Here is a 17956-nt window from a genome sequence, read left to right as displayed (position 1 = left end):
AATCCCTGGATTGACCTTCCTAATCCAGAGAACGGGGCCTGACCAGGTGTCAACTACAAGGAATGCTTTAGTGACGTTCAGTAGCAGGCCAAAGGAATCCGTTCCACACCCATCTCCCATCTTTCCTCTCCGTCTTAACACACCCACTACAAGGTGGAGAGAAGTTCCAAAGGGAGAAACAAAGAGAGTCCAAAGAGCAAAAGAGGCTGAGATCGCCTAAAAAAACAAAGACCACCCCCCCCCCTCCGCCAAAGCCCTTCAGTTCAGTCGCTCAGTCGTGTCTCTTTGTGACCTCATGAATTGCAGCACGCCAGGCCTCCCTGTCCACCACCAACTCCCAGAGTTCACCCAAACTCACGTCCATCGAGTTGGTGATGCCATCTACCCATCTCATCCTCTGTCATCTCCTTCTCCTCCAGCCTCCAGTCCCTCCCAGCATCAGAGTTTTTTCCAATGACCCAAAGCCCTTGGCTTAGGCTATTTCTACATACAATCCCTTTCCTCCTCCCATGAGAAATTCCAGCAGGAATCCTAACTGTGACTGCAGAGCCTTTTTGCCCTTGGGGGTTGAAATGCAGAAAAAGCTCTGAACTACCCCCTAGATTGGAGTGTGAACTGCGTCACCCCAAGACTGCACACAGGTTCACTCGCATGTCTCTGACCCTGCTTTTGTTCTCTTTGCACAAAATACTCTCTTCCCTTCATCCAGATACAAAACATTAATATCTTAAATACTTAATTCTGACCTCTTCTTCTCCTTGCAGGTTTCACTAGTAGCCTACACTGACTTCTCCCTTCTCTGAACCCCCAACTACATCTAGAGTCAGCACCTCAATTTACTATCATGTAAGTGTTGTTTTCCGGCTATTTAGGCAGCATCCTATCCAGGACTCCTGCATCTTCAACAAGCACAGTCCATGATACACAGTGGATGCTGCTAAGTATCAGACGATAAACTGAATTAAAAACAAAAACTATCAGAGGTAAAACACTAAATAGCAAAGTTGTTGCTGTGCTAGATTGCTTCAGTCATATCTGACTCTCTGTGACTCCATGGACTGTAGCCTGCCAGGCTCCCATCCATGGGATTCTCCAGGCAAGAATACCAGAGTGGGTTGTCATTTCCTTTTCCCGGGGATCTTCCCAACCCAGGGATGGAAACCCGGTCTCCTGCACTTCAGACAGAATCTTTACCACTGAGCCACCAGGACAGCCCCTAAACAGCAATGGTCTAATCCAAATTCTAGAAGGAAAACTATTTCTTTTTTCAACAAATATTACATTGAGCTAGGCATTGTGCCACTAGAGATAAAAGATAGGCATGTAAGCTAAATGTACAGCTTACATTATAAATGACGACTTAAATGTCTCATTTGAGGTTACAATCCCTTTGATCAATCCAAAGAGAGAGAGGTACAGAGTGACATACTTCACAGGAAGGGTTTTCCCACCCTACGAGCAGGAAGAATAGCACATGAACACTCTGTACAGTCGCTCAGCCTTATCAGGCAGGCCTCACTTTGGACAAAAAAGCAGCATTGTAAAAAATAAGTGAGCAAGGAGATCTTAACCATCCGTGGGGGAAATGGAAATAATTCTGTGACAATTAAAACTGTAAAACATGCAGAATTCTCTTACTGCTATAATGTAGAGGGAAATGAAAAAACAATGTAACTAATATTTATTTAGTACAGTGTCATTTAGAATATTAGAAACACCATAATTGAAAGCACTTTATTTCTTTGTTAAAAGCTTTTCGATGGCCTCCCTGGTGGATCAGTGGTAAAGAGTCCACCTGCCAATGCAGGAGACACAGGTTTGATCCCTGATCTAAGAAGATCCCACATGCCTGGGAGCAACTAAGCCCATGAGCCACAGCTATTGAGCCTGTGCTCTAGGGTCTGTGCGCTGGAACAAGAGAAGCCCCCACAATGAAAGCCAGTGTACCCCCGCTAGGGAGTAGCTCCTGCCCACTGCAACTAGAGAAAAAAGCCCAGCAGCAACAATGACCCAGCACTGCCAAAAGCAAACAAACAAACCAACAACAACACCAAAAAAAATATATATATATATAAAAAGCTTATTGAGTGTAGTTGGAAGAGTGCTTGCCGTTTTCTTTTCAACATATAACTTACAACATGGAGTGAGGATATTTTCCGCGCCTTGGTGAACTGCCATACTCCTTTATGCCTCTACCACTTTATCCTTTGAGCTTTCAATGTTGCAAAGGATCTCCAAGAGTTTCTCTCACGTGACGTGCTCTTTGGTTTAACCCTAATCCTTCGCGACATCTGCATTCTTCTCGTCACAACCACTTTCATCATTTACATCTGTAAGTTCACCTTCACTAACTTCCTCTGGCTGCGCATCTAGAATCACATGAATGACCGCAATGTCAACATTATTTCCTAAATCGTGTCAACTGGAATTTGTGGAGGCTGGAACCATGCCACACAAGAGCTGCCTGTCTATACAACTAAGATGCAAAAAGACCCCATGAGTTACGTTCTGCTTAGTTTGGCCACCATACCTTGCTTCTGCCAGTTCTAGACAGAATAGATAAACAGAGGATTCTATTCTAGAAGAGAACCATTCAACTTGGAAGTAGAAAGAATGTTGGAGGTAATTTAATCCAGTGGCCTCATTTTACAGACGGGGCGCTCAAAGTCACCCAGTGATGTGAAGTCATCTGCCCAGCATTTACACTGACCTGGGAATGTGACAGCAGAGAAACAAAAACCACTCGGCCTCTAAATTCCTCCATCCCACATCATGGTATCACTTTACTGAAGCAGAACTGTTCTTGGACGGAGGTCATCCTCTTGAATGTGCTTTGTCATGAATATACTCTTGTCATGGGTTTAGCCTGGCCAGTAAGAAACCAACACTGCCTCAGACTTTGCCAAAGCAGGGCTGACCACACAGTCTGAATCAGAGTCCCAACACCTCCTCACAAGATGGCCAGAGATATTTTGACTGCCCTCCAACAGTCTTTAAATAGTTTCTTTGTGTAATTTTTTAGTCAAGAACAGATAGGAACTGGAGGTTTTTTTTCATATTGAGTATACGTGTTTGTGCGTTCTAATTTGAACTTCATCACGTCAGAAGAGAAAAAGAACTCACAGTTCTGAAGATCTAAAGGGCAAAATACTTAAGTCCCATGCGAATACTGCATCTCTCCTGAAGCCTGAGGATCCCCAGCTGAAATTCTAACACAAAAAGCTGCCAACGCTGTTAGAAGCATAGTGAGAGATGTGCTAATCCGTCACTGTTTCCCAAAGGACAAGGGTAATATAATAAAGTACCAGAGGGTCAAGTGAGAAACTGGTATGTGGGATAATGTATGTATCAGTAGGGCTTCTGTTTATAAAATGCTTCTATAGGTCAACTCCCATTTAAGCCTCCAGGAAGTCTGTGAGGTAGCCAGACAGAGAAAACGTCCATTTATAGAGGAGGAATCTGTAGACGGCAAGGGTAAAGGCCTTGAGAGAAAAACATCCGTCAAGCCAGTAGTGCTGGAGCAGAAACTCGGTGCGCCTCTCTCCCACCCCTGCTCTGCCCCTCTGCCCGCAGCACCTGAGCATGCTCACGTGAGTGTATGCACTAGAGACACAATTTAACACACAGAGTAATAAAGCATGATACAAGATACTTAAGAATAGCAGGGCCTTATCAAAACACTACAAAGCAATTACCCCAGGTATGTCTGATAAAAACTGGGAAACCAGCCAACGCATCATGAATTCTTCAGTCTCTTTAGAAATGAAAGGACACAAATCTCTAATCCTCACAGTGCTTCCAACTGTACCAGCTCGCTTCTTTGCTGTCCCAGTCACTAACTCAGTTAAATCCTCAGAGATAGTTCCTGTATTAGGAGAGGAAAATTCTCCACCTAGTATTTATTAACTGCATGTCAGAGTAACTCATCTATGTTCTGGGCTTGGCAATTTTGGTGAATACCTCATAATTTCTATAGTGTCTGATTCATGTTTATTCTGAAGCTGTCTCATCTTCCTGCTATGTCCAACAACCTATATAGCTTTCAATGTATGTGACTATATAAATATATAGAATGTATATAGATTTCAATGTATATTTAGTTTCTTCTGCTCCAGGCTCTGACCCTCTCAGCCTCTAAGTGACTTAACTCTTCTTTTTGTAAACTGACAATCCAAAATGTTTAACTTTCCCGAGTTAATTTTTAACTTTCCTAAGAGTTACTGGAAACACAAAAGTTCAAGTCAAGTGGTCCTAATGACTTTTTAGGAACATTTCCTCTTGCAAACCAGGACCAGTCACCAACTGGTGTGCTGCACAGAAGCCACAGAGCTTTAGTGCTGATGAAACATTTAGTTTACAGGTCGTTCTGTAAGCTCAAGCTAGCTACTTAACTCCCTGCTTTAGTCACACTAAGGGTAAGAAGTCAAACTAATTAATTTGTTGGAGATAATATCAGAATACCATTTTTTACATTAACTAGGTTGAAAAATATATTTACATCACTCAAAGAGGAAAAAGAGAGACTGGTCTCAGAAACCCAGGATTTTTCTACACTCCAGCTGAAGCAAACAAAAACAATTTGCTAACTCCTTTTTGAATATGCATGGTTCTCCAAGTACAAAGAAAGGATACTGTGAAATACTGCTCTATTTCACAGCAGAAAACAGTAGACAAGCTTACGACTTCACCTTTAAGTAATAAACCAGAAGTTCATTCAGAGCAGGATCAGCATTCAGATTAACGAGGAAACATTTATCATCCCCAACTTTAATTCCAGACGATTGAAGAGATATTCCAAGACTCTCAAGCTGTTTCTGTCGCTCCTGTAAACGCATTAGAGAAGAATTAATTCCACAGCTATTGAGGCAGCAAGCTATAAAACGTTATATATGATGGTAATTATTAAATAACTTTATAACTCAAATATGTTTTCTTAGGACATGGTATCATATAGATGACTGCATTTGTCCTCTTTCTAAACTATATAAACTCTATAGCTGAGAATGAGAACAAACTCTAATGTTGCTTTGTTAAGTAAAACTCTTATTAATTTCAAAAGTAAAGCCATTACAAATCACCACCAAATATACTGAGCTCTCACTTTTCATTCTTGAAAATATCTAACATCCTGAATTCATCTTTCTCATTTAATTCTTTATATATGAGCAAATGTAAGTGTTTTCTATTCAACCGTGATTTTCCTAAAAAGCCAAGTATTTAATACACTTGGCAGGTCCCCAGCAAGGATGAAGGCCAAACTCCCTCAAAGCCACAGGCCCTTCAGTCTGACCCACTGACTCCACCGTCACGTCCTGTCACCCCTCAACTAAACGTAGTTAATGGGGCATCTTCCAGGACCCTAAAGTCTCAACAACGCTCTCCCTAGCTTAAGGGGTTTCACACCTATTCCTCCGAGCTGAAGCACATCTATTCTCAAACCTGGTAACTTTTTACTCCAGCGTTTCTCTGTGAGGGCAGGGACCCTGTCTCCCCACTGGGGATTCCTAGCACCTCGCACAGTGCGTAACGCACAAGAGCACTCAGATCGCCAGTGTTGTGAATTTTTCAAAATAAAATCTGCATGTTCAGGGAAGCCCTATTTGCAAAAGAACATGGACCTTTCCTTTCTGTGCCTATGTGTCTCTGAATTCACACAACATACATGTGTGCACATACGAAGACACATGTGACTCCTGCAACCGAGGCTGTTATTAACGCACACACATCAGGGCAGAGCAGGGTGTTCAACTGTGTATACTCAGCAAATAAGAACAAGTCATTAAGAACCTTTGATTCTGACAAAAGGCAAGGCAAGCTGTGTTATTTAACTAGGGCCACACAGTAAGGCTGCAGGATAATTAAATTGCAGGCTTAGAATTTTGCTATTCTAGGCACAACCTCCTAATTTATACAGCCACTGCAACCCAAACAATCTCTCCTGGAATACCATTGCAAAGGTAGGGAATGGGCTATTTCGGTTCTGGGTCTTTGAATTGAGTCTCTTTTCTAACAAAAAAACATTATTGGGTTCTTTCAGAAGTTCTGAGTCATTAGTTTTCAGCACTCAATCCAAAGAAATTATTATTCTTCATAAAGAACCATGTTCCTAAAGCGAAGAAAGCAAATCTAATATAGCTTGTATAGTCCCTTCTGAGGGATACCTCTTTTAAATACATGAGGATATTTGTGTGATTAAAAAATAATTCCAATAATGAGAAGAAACATTTCTTTGTAAAAATATCTTTTTGTAAACTACAAATGAAGTAGGTAGACAGTCAGGAACTAACATTAAATTTAAAATGCAGGGTATAACTAGTACATGGGTCTATGCACTGGAAAAACCTGGAAGAAACCACAAAGATATTAACAGTAGCTTTCTTTGGATGACTGGATCAGTTAAATTTTCTTCATAATAATCTTTCTGTATTTTCTATAAGTAAATACTACTTTTGCAACACAACAGTTCCTTTTACTTACATTCTTCTTAGGACTCTAGTGATTTAATTTTAAATTTATTTATTTTTTAATTGAAAGATAATTGTTTTACAGTATTGTACTGGTTTCTGCCAAACATCAACATGAATCAGCCACAGGTATACATATGTCCCCTCCTTCTTAAACCTCCCTCCCATCTCCCCTCCCCATCCCACCCCTCTAGGTTGATAGAATTCTGGTTTGAGTTCCCTGAAAGTCACTCAGTCGTGTCCAATTCTTTGTGACCCCATGGACTACACAGTCCATGGAATTCTCCAGGCCAGAATACTGGAGTGGGGAGCCTTTCCCTTCTCCTGGGGATCAAAGCAACCCAGGGATTGAAGCCAGGTCCCCACACTGCAGGCAGATTCTTTACCAGCTGAGCCACAAGGGAAGTCCTGAGTTCCCTGTGGACTCTAGTAATTTTCACTATGGAAATAATTATAAATTTAGAAGAAATTTCATTACTGTCATCTAGTAGCAAAATTTTCATTCATAGAGAGGCAAAGGTAAGCCTGAAAAAGAATGTACGACTTAACAAAAGTAAAGTCACTCAAGAGTAAGGGAAAAGACAGGGCTTAAATGAGATAACAGAGTAAACTCCTGCTTTCCCCTACTTCCTTAAGCATTTTCCTATCTTTTGAGACCTTATAATGGTAGAAATACCATAAAATTTTTGTTTAAACTGAAGGGCACAACATTGAAAACCCATCAATTCACTGTTACATCTACCACCAAAAAACACTCTAGGTTTTTAATTATTAATAAACTATAAAAGTTTGCAACATCTAAGAGTCAGTTCCAAGAATAAGCAAGTATTATATGATCAAATATAGTGACATTTACTATGTATTGCTTCTGATATCAGAGACTAGTTAACTTTTTCTATAAAATGTCAAACAGTAAATCTTTTAGTCATCTAGGTCCAATGGTCTCTGTCACAACTATTCAACTCTGCTAATGCCATAAAAAATACTAAAACAAATAAGTATGGCACATTCCAATAAAACCAGTCATGAAAAGAAGTGACAGTCCAGGTTTTGCCCAAGGGCTTAGTTTGCTAACCCCTGATCCATCTCACTTAAGTGTACACTTCATTACTGAGAACATAAAAGATGGAAATTAAAGAATTTGGTATCAAAGATTATGGCACTGGGCTGAGAAATTAGTCAACTTTAAGTTCAAATTATTTAATCAAAAATATTACTGAGCATATACTTTCAAAAACTAAGAGGAGGACTTCTTTGGCGGTCCAGTGACTAGACTCCGTGCTTCTAGTGCAGGGACCCAGGTTCAATCCCTGGTTGGGGAACTAGACCCCACATCCACCACTAAAGATCCCGTATGCTGCAACTAAGACCCGGCTGAGCCCAATAAATAAATAAAAATAAATATTAAAAGAAAAAAAATGAAAAGACATGGCTTTTTTTCCTTGAGAACTTTATAAATTCATTAGGTAATAAAAGTATACACACAAAAAACTGAACAACAGTAAATAAAGTATCACATGACTTAAGAGTCAAGAGAGTACAGGTAGGTTCCATAGGATTCAATGTCAGGAATAAGCTCTCGGGGCCAGCATGCCAGACGAAGATGCCACAGAACACAGAGGACTGCTTGAGAGCCTGGCTGGCTTGGAACAGACTCCCAGAAAGTTCTTACCAAGAGAAGTCCATTTGACTCAGTTCACCCAGATTTCCCCAAAGTTACCTGACCATGTACCATTTCTTTTCTCCTCAAAAGATGTATTAACAGTTGGTGGATAAACTGCCAGAAATCATTTTAGGGAAAGCTAGTCTGTACTGCAAATAGGTTGATGACCAATAACCCAGTGACAGAGAGAAGACAGCTGGAGGCACTGAAGCCTGGGAAGATGAGGTGTTGAATGTGGTGTTCAATAAAAACCAGGCAGTCTGCAAAAGGGGCATCTGACGGTGGGAGAGGACACTCAGGCAAGGGAAGATGCTACAGGAAAGCTGCACCACGCTGCACCGTCACTTAGACCCCCTTCTGGGTATCAGCGCAGGCAACCCAAGTACTCCAGAGTCAAGGTCTTATTCAGAGTAGCTCAAAAAGGCTCGCATACATTAGTCCCAAATTGGACAATTATCAGAATGACCTTAACCTATGACAAACAAAGTTAAACGTGTAATGAGAAATAAAGCTCAGACACTGGTGTATTCTCTGTGTAATGTGAGGGATGTGCTTTCAAATAACCTCGTGCAGGGATACAGATAAAACAAGACTGGTCATATGTCGACCTTTAATGAAATTGGGTAATGGGTATGTGTGGGTTTGTTATACTCATGTTTTCATCTGTTTTGAAAAGGACTGTAATAAAAATGTTTAAAAATCAACTTAAGTCTTCGTGTGCACTAATATAAATCTAACATCCTCTTTATGCTACATAATACTAGTACTGTCCTACAACATCTAATCTATCTACTGATTCTGGACAGCACACTGAGAGATGGAACTTACTGAGTAATGAAAGGAGTAACAGTTCTACACATTCATGAACACCAGGAACAGTGAACACTAGAGATTTTCTAACTTTAGAAAAGGAAGAGAGGAGGCAGAGGTGACTTTAAATATCTGGGTAATAACAGGCCCTATCTTGCAGGGGTATTGGGAGGATTAAATAAAATACTGTATTTAAAAGTGCTTAGTCAATGTTGTTTGTTAATCAACTACACCCCAATACAAAATTAAAAAAAAATTTTTTAAGTGCTTAGCATCAGGTGCAACATGGAAGTGTACTCAGTAAGTGCTGGTTATTGTTGCTATTATTAGTTACTGTGCACAAGTGGGCTTATTCTCTCAGCTTTGAAGACCAAACAAGGCCAGTGAGCAAAACGGAAGAACAGAAGATTTCGGTTACATAGCTACTACTGTCAGAGCTGCCCAGCCATGAAATGATTGTTCAACGAGGTACTGTGTCCCACATTGTCATATACATTAATATTTCTAAGACAGGCTAAATAAGCCTCCAACAGGAAAGCCATAGAGTAAATCTTTACTAAGCAGAGACTTGGACATTTTAGGATTTTCTCTAAACGCTAATATTCCCACTGGAAGATTCCACAGCTCTATAATAAATGGTCTAAAAATGAGACACAGTCACTTGGGACTTAGATACTTCATTGTTACTTTTTACTAACTTGTCAAATGGAAGGAAGCAAGAAGCTCACAGCCTAAATATCCACTACTACTAATTTTGTAGCTGGGTAAGTTTCTGAGGTTTGGAAAACATTTAACAGAATTGGGTATTCTCAGCCAGTGGCTAGTTATATCATTAAAAAAATTTTATGGCCCTACAAATGTATTTCTTACATAATGAATACTGAATTAACTATAGTTATGTTTTCCTTAAACTTCAAATTAACTTTGTAAATTACAGACTCCTGGATTTAGGTCTTATTTAAATCAATTTGAATTTCCCTTGTGGTCCAGTGGCTAAGACTCCGCCTTCTCAATGCAGGGGACGTGGTTTCAACCCCTGGTCAGGGAACTAGATTCCACATGCCACAACTGAAGACCCTGCATGCTGCAACATAAACTCAGCGAAGCCAGGCAGCCTTTTTTTTTTTTTAATAAACAAATCTGAATTGCTAGATTTGCTACATTCAAAGCTAAAAGTCAAACATGCATTACCATATATAAAATAGATAGCCAATGGGAATTTGCTGTATGATTCAGGGAACTCAAGCCTGGTGCTCTGTAACAATCCAGAGGGGTGGGATGAGGAGGCAGATGGGAGGGAGGTTCAAGAGGGAGGGGACATATGTATACCTATGGCTGATTTGTGCTGATGTTTGGCAGAAACCAACACGATACTGAAAAGCAATTATCCTTCAATTAAAAATAAATAAATTTTTTAAAAAAGGGAACCAGAAACATGCTCCGCACTGCACTGCACAAGCTGCCACAAGGCTTCTCTCTCCTTAAGCAGGAATCACGAACCTGGGCGATCTCCTCGGTCTTCCTTAGTTTCTCCTCCCAGGTCACAGTCATTTCCTGGATTAGCTTCTCTGACTCTTCCAGCCGGTCTTTCAGCTCTGGAGATTTCATTGCCTATAAGCAAAGTGTTTATTTCATGAAATGTGTGTATGATGTCCTGGAAAAAGGACACCTTCACTAAACCCAAGAGGACAAGAGGAACAATGTGCCCCCTCGAAGCTCTACAGCTCGCTGAGGCTCCTGACCCACCTAAGACACAAGGACTGTCATTGACCCACAGCATCCAGACTAGAGGGTCCCACAGACTCATCCAGTTATCCAGTGGGCTTGAGGAAGACTTCACTTTCTCCTTTTCCTCTAAGCTACTGCTACTTTGAGGTCTAACTACAATTAGGGAGATAAAGAGTTCAAACTATCAAGGACTTATTTTTTTAAATCCCAGTAGGTCTAGACTCAAGACACGTGACTCATCCTGGTCTTCACTGATGACTTTGGGTATGTATTCAAGGATACACAGACTAAACTAAATATGTACATGCTACGAACTGGATGGCATTATTACACCAGGAAGACACAAAACTTCAAAGAATCTTGATGAATTGTAAAATTATTCCTATAAAAACAGAGTAAGATTCAATAGGCAAAAAAAAAAATACAATCAAGATAATTATTTTGACCACATAATTTACTGATGGTCATGAGAAAGATGAGGCTACGGTCCCAGGTCCAGGAAAGAATTCCACAGTGCTCGGAAATCATAGGAACAGAAATGCTAATTAAAGTAGGGATCCTGAATCTGACATTTTATCCCACTTTTGATAAAAGATAAGCATTTGAAACTATTATATACAGGATGGATAAATAACAAGGTCCCACTGTAGAGCACAGGGAACTATATCCTACGACAAAGCATAACGGAAGAGAGTATGGAAAAGAACACATATAACTAAACCACTACACTGGACAGCAGAAAGGAACACAGCACTGTAAACACACTGCACTTCAACAGATTTTTAAAACCTAAAAAAAGTCTGTGATTAGAATTGTGTAGGCTTCAAATTCAGTAACAGAACTATCTACTGTAGCTTGTTTTAATACAAAGGATAGTGACATAGAGCACTATTAAAAAGATGGCTACTTCTGCTCTAGAACATTTTTTCTTATGAACGTAATTAACCCATAATATGAAAAAGCTAGGTGCAAGACCACAGTGTTTCTGTTTGGACTTCAACCTGCAAACATATGATTCTACAAAAATCTATTTGATTTCTCTTCTAATCAGCCTATGCCCATTGGCCACCATTTGCTGCACTAATATTAAGTTGTTATCTGCTTTTGTTTCAAGCGCCTCTCTTTCTCTCCCCCATTCTACCCCTTCTCTCGTCTGTCGCCTATTCAGTGCAGACACATTTTCTCAGTTACCTTTACTCTCTCCTCCTAGTCAATCCTTTAACACCTGTAAAAACTATCTAAACTTCAACCGTGACAATTTATCCATCTTCCTTTATTACTCATCTCAAATTTATCTTCCTATAGGAAATGCAAATATTCTGAGTTGAATATTCATCGTTTAGGCCCCAAGGGGAAGACAATTCAGATTCTAGCTTTACTAGATTTTCCTAGACCCACAGGCATGGCTCAGCTAGGCCTTATACCTCCGCTTTGGTTAGCTGCTCACGGAGTTTTTCCACTTCTTCCCGGAGATCCCGAATAATTCGTGCATTGGGATCCTCATTCACCACAGCGTGGTTCACGATGTGCTTGGCACGATCCGCATACCGTAAGGTTGAAAGGGTTTCATCATAGTTGTCAGCTGCGGGGCTCACTGTAGCTACCATGGCGGTCTTGCTGTTACCCCCAAGGCTGTCCTGGAGGAGAAGAGAAACTGAATAGCTTTTTCAAGCTGGAAGAAAGCATCATATGGGAATGCTGAAGTCAGAAATGGTGAGATAATGTCCCCAGGTCAAACACAGATTTAAGGGCAAAGCCAGGACTTAAATACAGGTGAACTGACTCCCAGTCCCTTGCTTATTCTTCTCTGGCAAGCTACTTTTCTGCAAAAAGGAGCTTTGGTTTTTGAGAAAGAACAGGGAAATGGTAATACAAAGAAGCCCCCTTTTATTTCAGTTTAATAAAAATTCATTCTAAGTCAATTTGTCATCTTTTAATAGGCAACATGATACCATAGGTCAGGAGACTGCTCAGAATAAAAAAGGATGCTTCCTTAAATACCTGCAAAATCTCCCTGAGAACTGAACAACCCTAATAACATTTGATCAAAGAGTGATTACCTACAATCTATTCCATAACACCATACATCTGGAGTGTCTTAAGACATAAGGAACAATTACAATCTTATTAAACAAAAGATACACTGAAGGTACTACATCTTATTCCCTCTGACAGCACTTCAAACACTACTAAAACAGGCCTCAAGTTCTGTACAACAGCTTCTAGAGTTCAGACAAGGGTGCCAAAAGAAAGACATTCATCTCCATTATACAAAACTGCTAACTAAATAAATGAGCTTTAGAATGGGCTCCAACCAATTCAAAAACCGACTTTCCCTTGACAGCATTAAAAATAACTAGATATAACTTGGAATTACAAAATGAGACTTGGAAAGTCAGCTCTACCCCACGCCACTTTACCACACAAAGGCTACATGAACTCCAACTGCAGGAGGTGGCCTCGAGATGACCCCCAGAGATCTCGCCTCCTGGAATTCACACCCCAGGGTCTCCCCTTCCCTCAAGTGTGGGCAGGACTTGCTGATCTGCCTCTGAGGAAGAGAACACGGAAGTGTTGGCCTGTATGTCTGAGACTAGGTTACAAAAGACTGGCTTCTCGGGACTTCCCTGATGGTCCGGTGATAAAGCATCCGCCTGCCAATGCAGGGGACACGGGTTCGATCCCTGGTCCGGGAAGATCCCACATGCCATGGGGCGACTAAGCCTGTGCGCCACAACTACTGAGCCTGTGCGCCTGGAGCCCGTGCTCCACACGAGAGAAGCCACCGCGATGAGAAGCCTGCGTACTGCCGAGGAGCCCTCGCTTGCCACAATTAGAGAAACCCTGCACACAGTAACAAAGACCCAGTGCAGTAAAAAATAAACTACATTTAAAAATTTAAAACAAAAAAAGGCTGGTTTTTTTTTGTGCGTGTTTTTCACTCTGAAAGAAACCACTGCCATGATGAGGCAGCCCCAGAAAGAGACCAAGGCGGTGAGTTTGGGAACACATCTGAAATGCCTGTCCACAAGCACTCAGGTGAGCAGATCCAACCCCAGCAGCCTGGCCAGGACTGCAGCCACGGGAGACACCCCCGCCAGAACACTTGGCTGGCACCCGGAATCTTGCCCAGAGGAACTGAGATAATGGATGATGGCTGTTCTCAGCTGCTAAGTCTTGGGGGTATTACACAGCTATAGGTATATACCAGCCCTGGATGAGAGTTACCCGGAAGACTTGATTCAACACCCCCTTTCACCAGTGAAGTATCACTGAATTACAGACTCACAATATTACAGAGAACATTCAAATAGCCCAGTTAAGAGGAATTCATTAGGACACAAGAAAGCCAACTCTATCTTTGGGCAGCATCAACCAATATAAAATAATTTTTTTTTCTGGCCAAGCTGTGCAGCATGGGGGGTCTCAGTTTCCTGACCAGGGATCATATCTGTGCTCTGTGCATTGGGAGCATGGAGTTTTAACCACTGGACCATCAGACCAGGGAGCTCTCCAAATTCTCACTTTTGAAGACAGAAATTTTTTCCAGTATCAACATATCTCAAATTTGTTTGAACAACCTGTGATTTACAAAACTCTGTGCATAGATGATTTAGTCCTCAGCCTTGTGTGAATTATTATCCCTATTTTACTGATGAAAAACCAGAGGTTTGTTGTGACAAAGGAGGTTAAACAACCTGCCGATAGATCCAGAACTCGTACACAGAAAATATTCCAGCCCAGTTGTATTCTACCTTCCAACCCATTATAATTTCTATCCCCCTATAGCTGCCCACGATAGCACAAGAACAAAACAACCCTTAGCGACACAGAGAGAGTTCAGACCTGAAACCTTTCCAAATTGTTCTGTCCTAATGCCAGAAACAAAATAATTCCCAACATATTGCTAACAGTTCAGTATAATCACTAACAATATGTCCACTTATTCACCCATTACTAAGATTTTGGTTTTCCACAGGAAACATAGCTATGATAATTATATCTTTGAAGAAAGTACTCTTCAATGCATGAAAAGGAAGGAAATGAAAGTAATCTGGGCTTTAGGAAGCAAAGGCAGTTTCTACAAAGTCTGGATGGAACTGCTTGCTTCACTCCTCTTCCAGACACTGACCACACGTTGCCGGTGCCCAGTCTTGGCAATTTGCAGAAAAAAGGTCAAGAAGAATCCCATGCATGGTAATGCAGTTCAAATATTATATACCAAGATCACAGGAATTACACCTCTGGTTGGAATTCAGTCCACAAGCAGCACCATGTAAGACTGCCCTTCTAGAAGCACGGCATTCTCTCAGCCCACACCAATAGCAAATGCTACTGGGGAAAAGCAGATTGCTAACAATGACTACCACAGGAGAAAAGCATGTGTACTGTGCTTCAATTTGTGCTGAGGAAAGGAAACCTGGCAAATGACAAATATTTGATATTTTAAAAGAGCTTGTGCCTGAGGAACAATATGCTTATATTCAAAAATGGCCTCATGCCACCAGCAAAAAGGAAACAGCAACAAAAGAACTGGCACTCGTTCAAGAAGAAAGTAGAAGGCCTCTTGTTTACTCTTTAATCGTTTAATTAGCCAAATCAGATGAGCTTTGTTTCAGCAACGGCAAATTAAATGGACCTAAGAAAGAAATTTGATTTTGGAAGTCGGAATTTTGTAAAGCTGAGAGAACTCTTGGAAGTCACCTAATCAAATTTTTTCATTTTACAAATGAGAAACTGAGACCCAGGAAGATTTACAGACTTACCAAAGGTCATAATGCTAGTGCAGAGAAGAGCTGAAATCATTCATTCACTTAGCTCTTCATGGAGTTTACCATCTAGAGGGTGATGCTGGCGAGCAAATACTATAGGCTACGAACTAAAGTAGGGATGAATGCAATACGGTCCGGGAAAACAGAGAAAGCGCAGAAAGCACAGTCCTCAAAGGTTAGGAAAGACTCCCAGAGAAAGTGACATTCGACACCTAAATATGAATAAGCAACACTGGGGTAAAGGGGATGGAGAGGAAAATGTGAAGTGGGGTGGAAGAGAGGAGGAAGGATGTGCCCGGCAGAGTAAGAGCAAAGTCTCCATCACTCGGCTAGAGTTGATCATGTCAAGAAGCAAAAGCTGAACAATGAGAAGTCAGGAGGAGCCGAGTAAACCACAAGTCTTTAAAGAATTTGGACTAAGATAAGGCCCTCTGGGTGGTGACTTCCCTGGTGGCTCAGATGGTAAAGCGTCTGCCCACAATGCGGGAGACCCGGGTTCGATTCCTGGGTTGGGAAGATCCCCTGGAGAAGGAAATGGCAATCCACTCCAGCACTTTTGCCTGGAAAATCCCATGGACGGAGGAGCCTGATAGGATACAGTCCATGGGGTCGCAGAGTTGGACACGACTGAGCAACTTCACTTCACTAAGGCCCTCTGGAGAGTTACTGAAGAGATTTAAGTTAAAGAAGAGCATTGATTTCGAAAGACAGCAACCTCACTAAAGAACAGGATGGACTAGGAAAACTAAGGAAAGGAGTTTCAATCCTCCAGGAGAGAAAAGAAACCCTTCATTATTCATCAGGGAAGTGGCAGTAAGGATGCAAAAACAGATGAATTTGAAAGACTTCCCCCTGGTGGTCCGGTGGTTAAGAATCTGCCTTGTAATGCAGGGGACAGTGGTTCCATCCCTGGTCAGGGAACTAAGTCCCACATGTCACTGAGCGGCTAAGACCGTGCACCACAACTACTGAGCCCACGTGCACAGCTGGAGAGCCCGTGCGCCAGCCGTGAGAGATCCGCACGACACAACAGATCCCACAGGCTGCAACCAAGACCCGAGGCAGCTGAGGGAATACGTGAGCAATTTTAAAAATAAATAATCTTTTACAAGTAGAAGAATTTGAAAGATACTCATTCTTAGAGCATTCATTACCAGAAGTTATTTGATGTTAAAGAGACATATTTACAAAGTTGCAGAGATAAGCAAGGAGAAGGCAATGGCACCCCACTCCAGTACTCTTGCCTGGAAAATCCCATGGACGGAAGAGCCTGGTGGGCTGCAGTCCACGGGGTCGCTAAAAGTAGGACACGACTAAGCGACTTCACTTTCACTTTTCACTTTCATGCACTGGAGAAGGAAATGGCAACCCACTCCAGTGTTCTTGCCTGGAGAATCCCAGGGACGGGGGAGCCTGGTGGGCTGCCATCTGTGGGGTCACACAGAGTCGGACACGACTGAAACGACTCAGCAGCAAAGATAAGCAAAAATCATCTTAATACAAAATGGTTCTCTACTGACCACTGACCGAATGAGTAAGCATTCAAACACACCTATGAGAAAAATCAATTGCATCCATCCACCCCCCTCAAGTCACCAAGTGTGATCAGTTTCTCTCTAAGATGCTGTAACATAGAGAGCACAACATAATTATAATGCATGTACAATGCAAAAAAAAAAAAAAAGAAGAAGTTGCAAATCTTATAAAGGATAAGCAATTTTATGAGTTCCATGCAAGTTACATTAGAGAATAGTAGAACTGTACCAGTTAAACAAGGATGAAGGAGAGTTCGACTAATTAAGAATTAATGAAGGAAAAATCAACAAGGACATAGAAGGCACTTCAAAGGAGAATGATACGTGTATCAGTGGATTCTAAGAGGCTATGGGGAAAACCATTTAAACCCTGGTATATTTTTACATAAATGCCCTACTTATGCCTTTATTGAAAAAAAAATCATGTAGTTTTTAAGAAAAGATATGCCAACAATCAAAGAAACTATGCATTTTTTTTAGCCTAAGGATGAACATAAAGAAAGCACAATTAGAGGGCTTCCCTGGTGGCTCAGTGGTAAAGAAATCTGCCTGCCAATACAAGACACATGGGTTTGATCCTTGATCTGGGAAGATCCCACATGCTGTGGAGCAACCAAGCCCATGCACCACTATTTAGCCTATGCTCTAGAGTCCAGGAGCTGCAACTATTGAGCCCCAGCGCCTCAACTGCTGAAGCCCGTGCACTGAAGAGCCCCTGCTCTGCAATAAGAGAAGCCACTGCAATGAGAAGCCCGTGCACCACAGCTAGAGAGTAGCCCTTGCTCACTACAGCTTGAGAAAAGCCTATACAGCAACAAACCCAAAAATAAATAACATTACACAATAAAAAGTTACAATTATAGCCTAATTTTATCAAAGATAAAGTGAGCTTTTTTTTTTTTTAATGTTTAATTTTGCTCAAGTTCAATAACATTCAACAGTTTCTATCACATTTGGTAAAGAAAAAAGTAAGTGCTTTTCTTT

At 41.3% G+C, this 17956-nt stretch overlaps 1 protein-coding gene across 8 annotated transcripts in view; it reads right to left on the bottom strand.

Annotated features, from left to right (window-relative positions):
- KIF13B (kinesin family member 13B) overlaps nucleotides 1-17956 on the bottom strand; it is a 209474-nt gene that overhangs the window by 95168 nt on the left and 96350 nt on the right. For 7 of the 8 annotated variants that reach the window (XM_086414759.1, XM_086414760.1, XM_086414763.1 and 4 more), the window contains exons 11-13: nucleotides 12090-12302; nucleotides 10438-10548; nucleotides 4689-4823 (exon numbers count right to left, since the gene is read on the bottom strand). In XM_086414759.1, coding sequence (XP_086270885.1) covers nucleotides 4689-4823; nucleotides 10438-10548; nucleotides 12090-12302 — 459 coding nt within the window. Of the gene's footprint in view, nucleotides 1-4688; nucleotides 4824-10437; nucleotides 10549-12089; nucleotides 12320-17956 lie in introns of all 8 variants that reach the window. The other variant, XM_086414764.1, reaches the window with a different exon arrangement.

Source organism: Bos grunniens, chromosome 8, assembly GCF_055505025.1.
Source record: "Bos grunniens cultivar Pamir isolate PY7600 chromosome 8, Bosgru_T2T1.0, whole genome shotgun sequence".
NCBI lineage: Eukaryota > Metazoa > Chordata > Mammalia > Artiodactyla > Bovidae > Bos > Bos grunniens.
The sequence above is the reverse complement of the archived record's forward strand: the minus strand, read 5'-3'. Positions and strand labels throughout refer to the sequence as shown.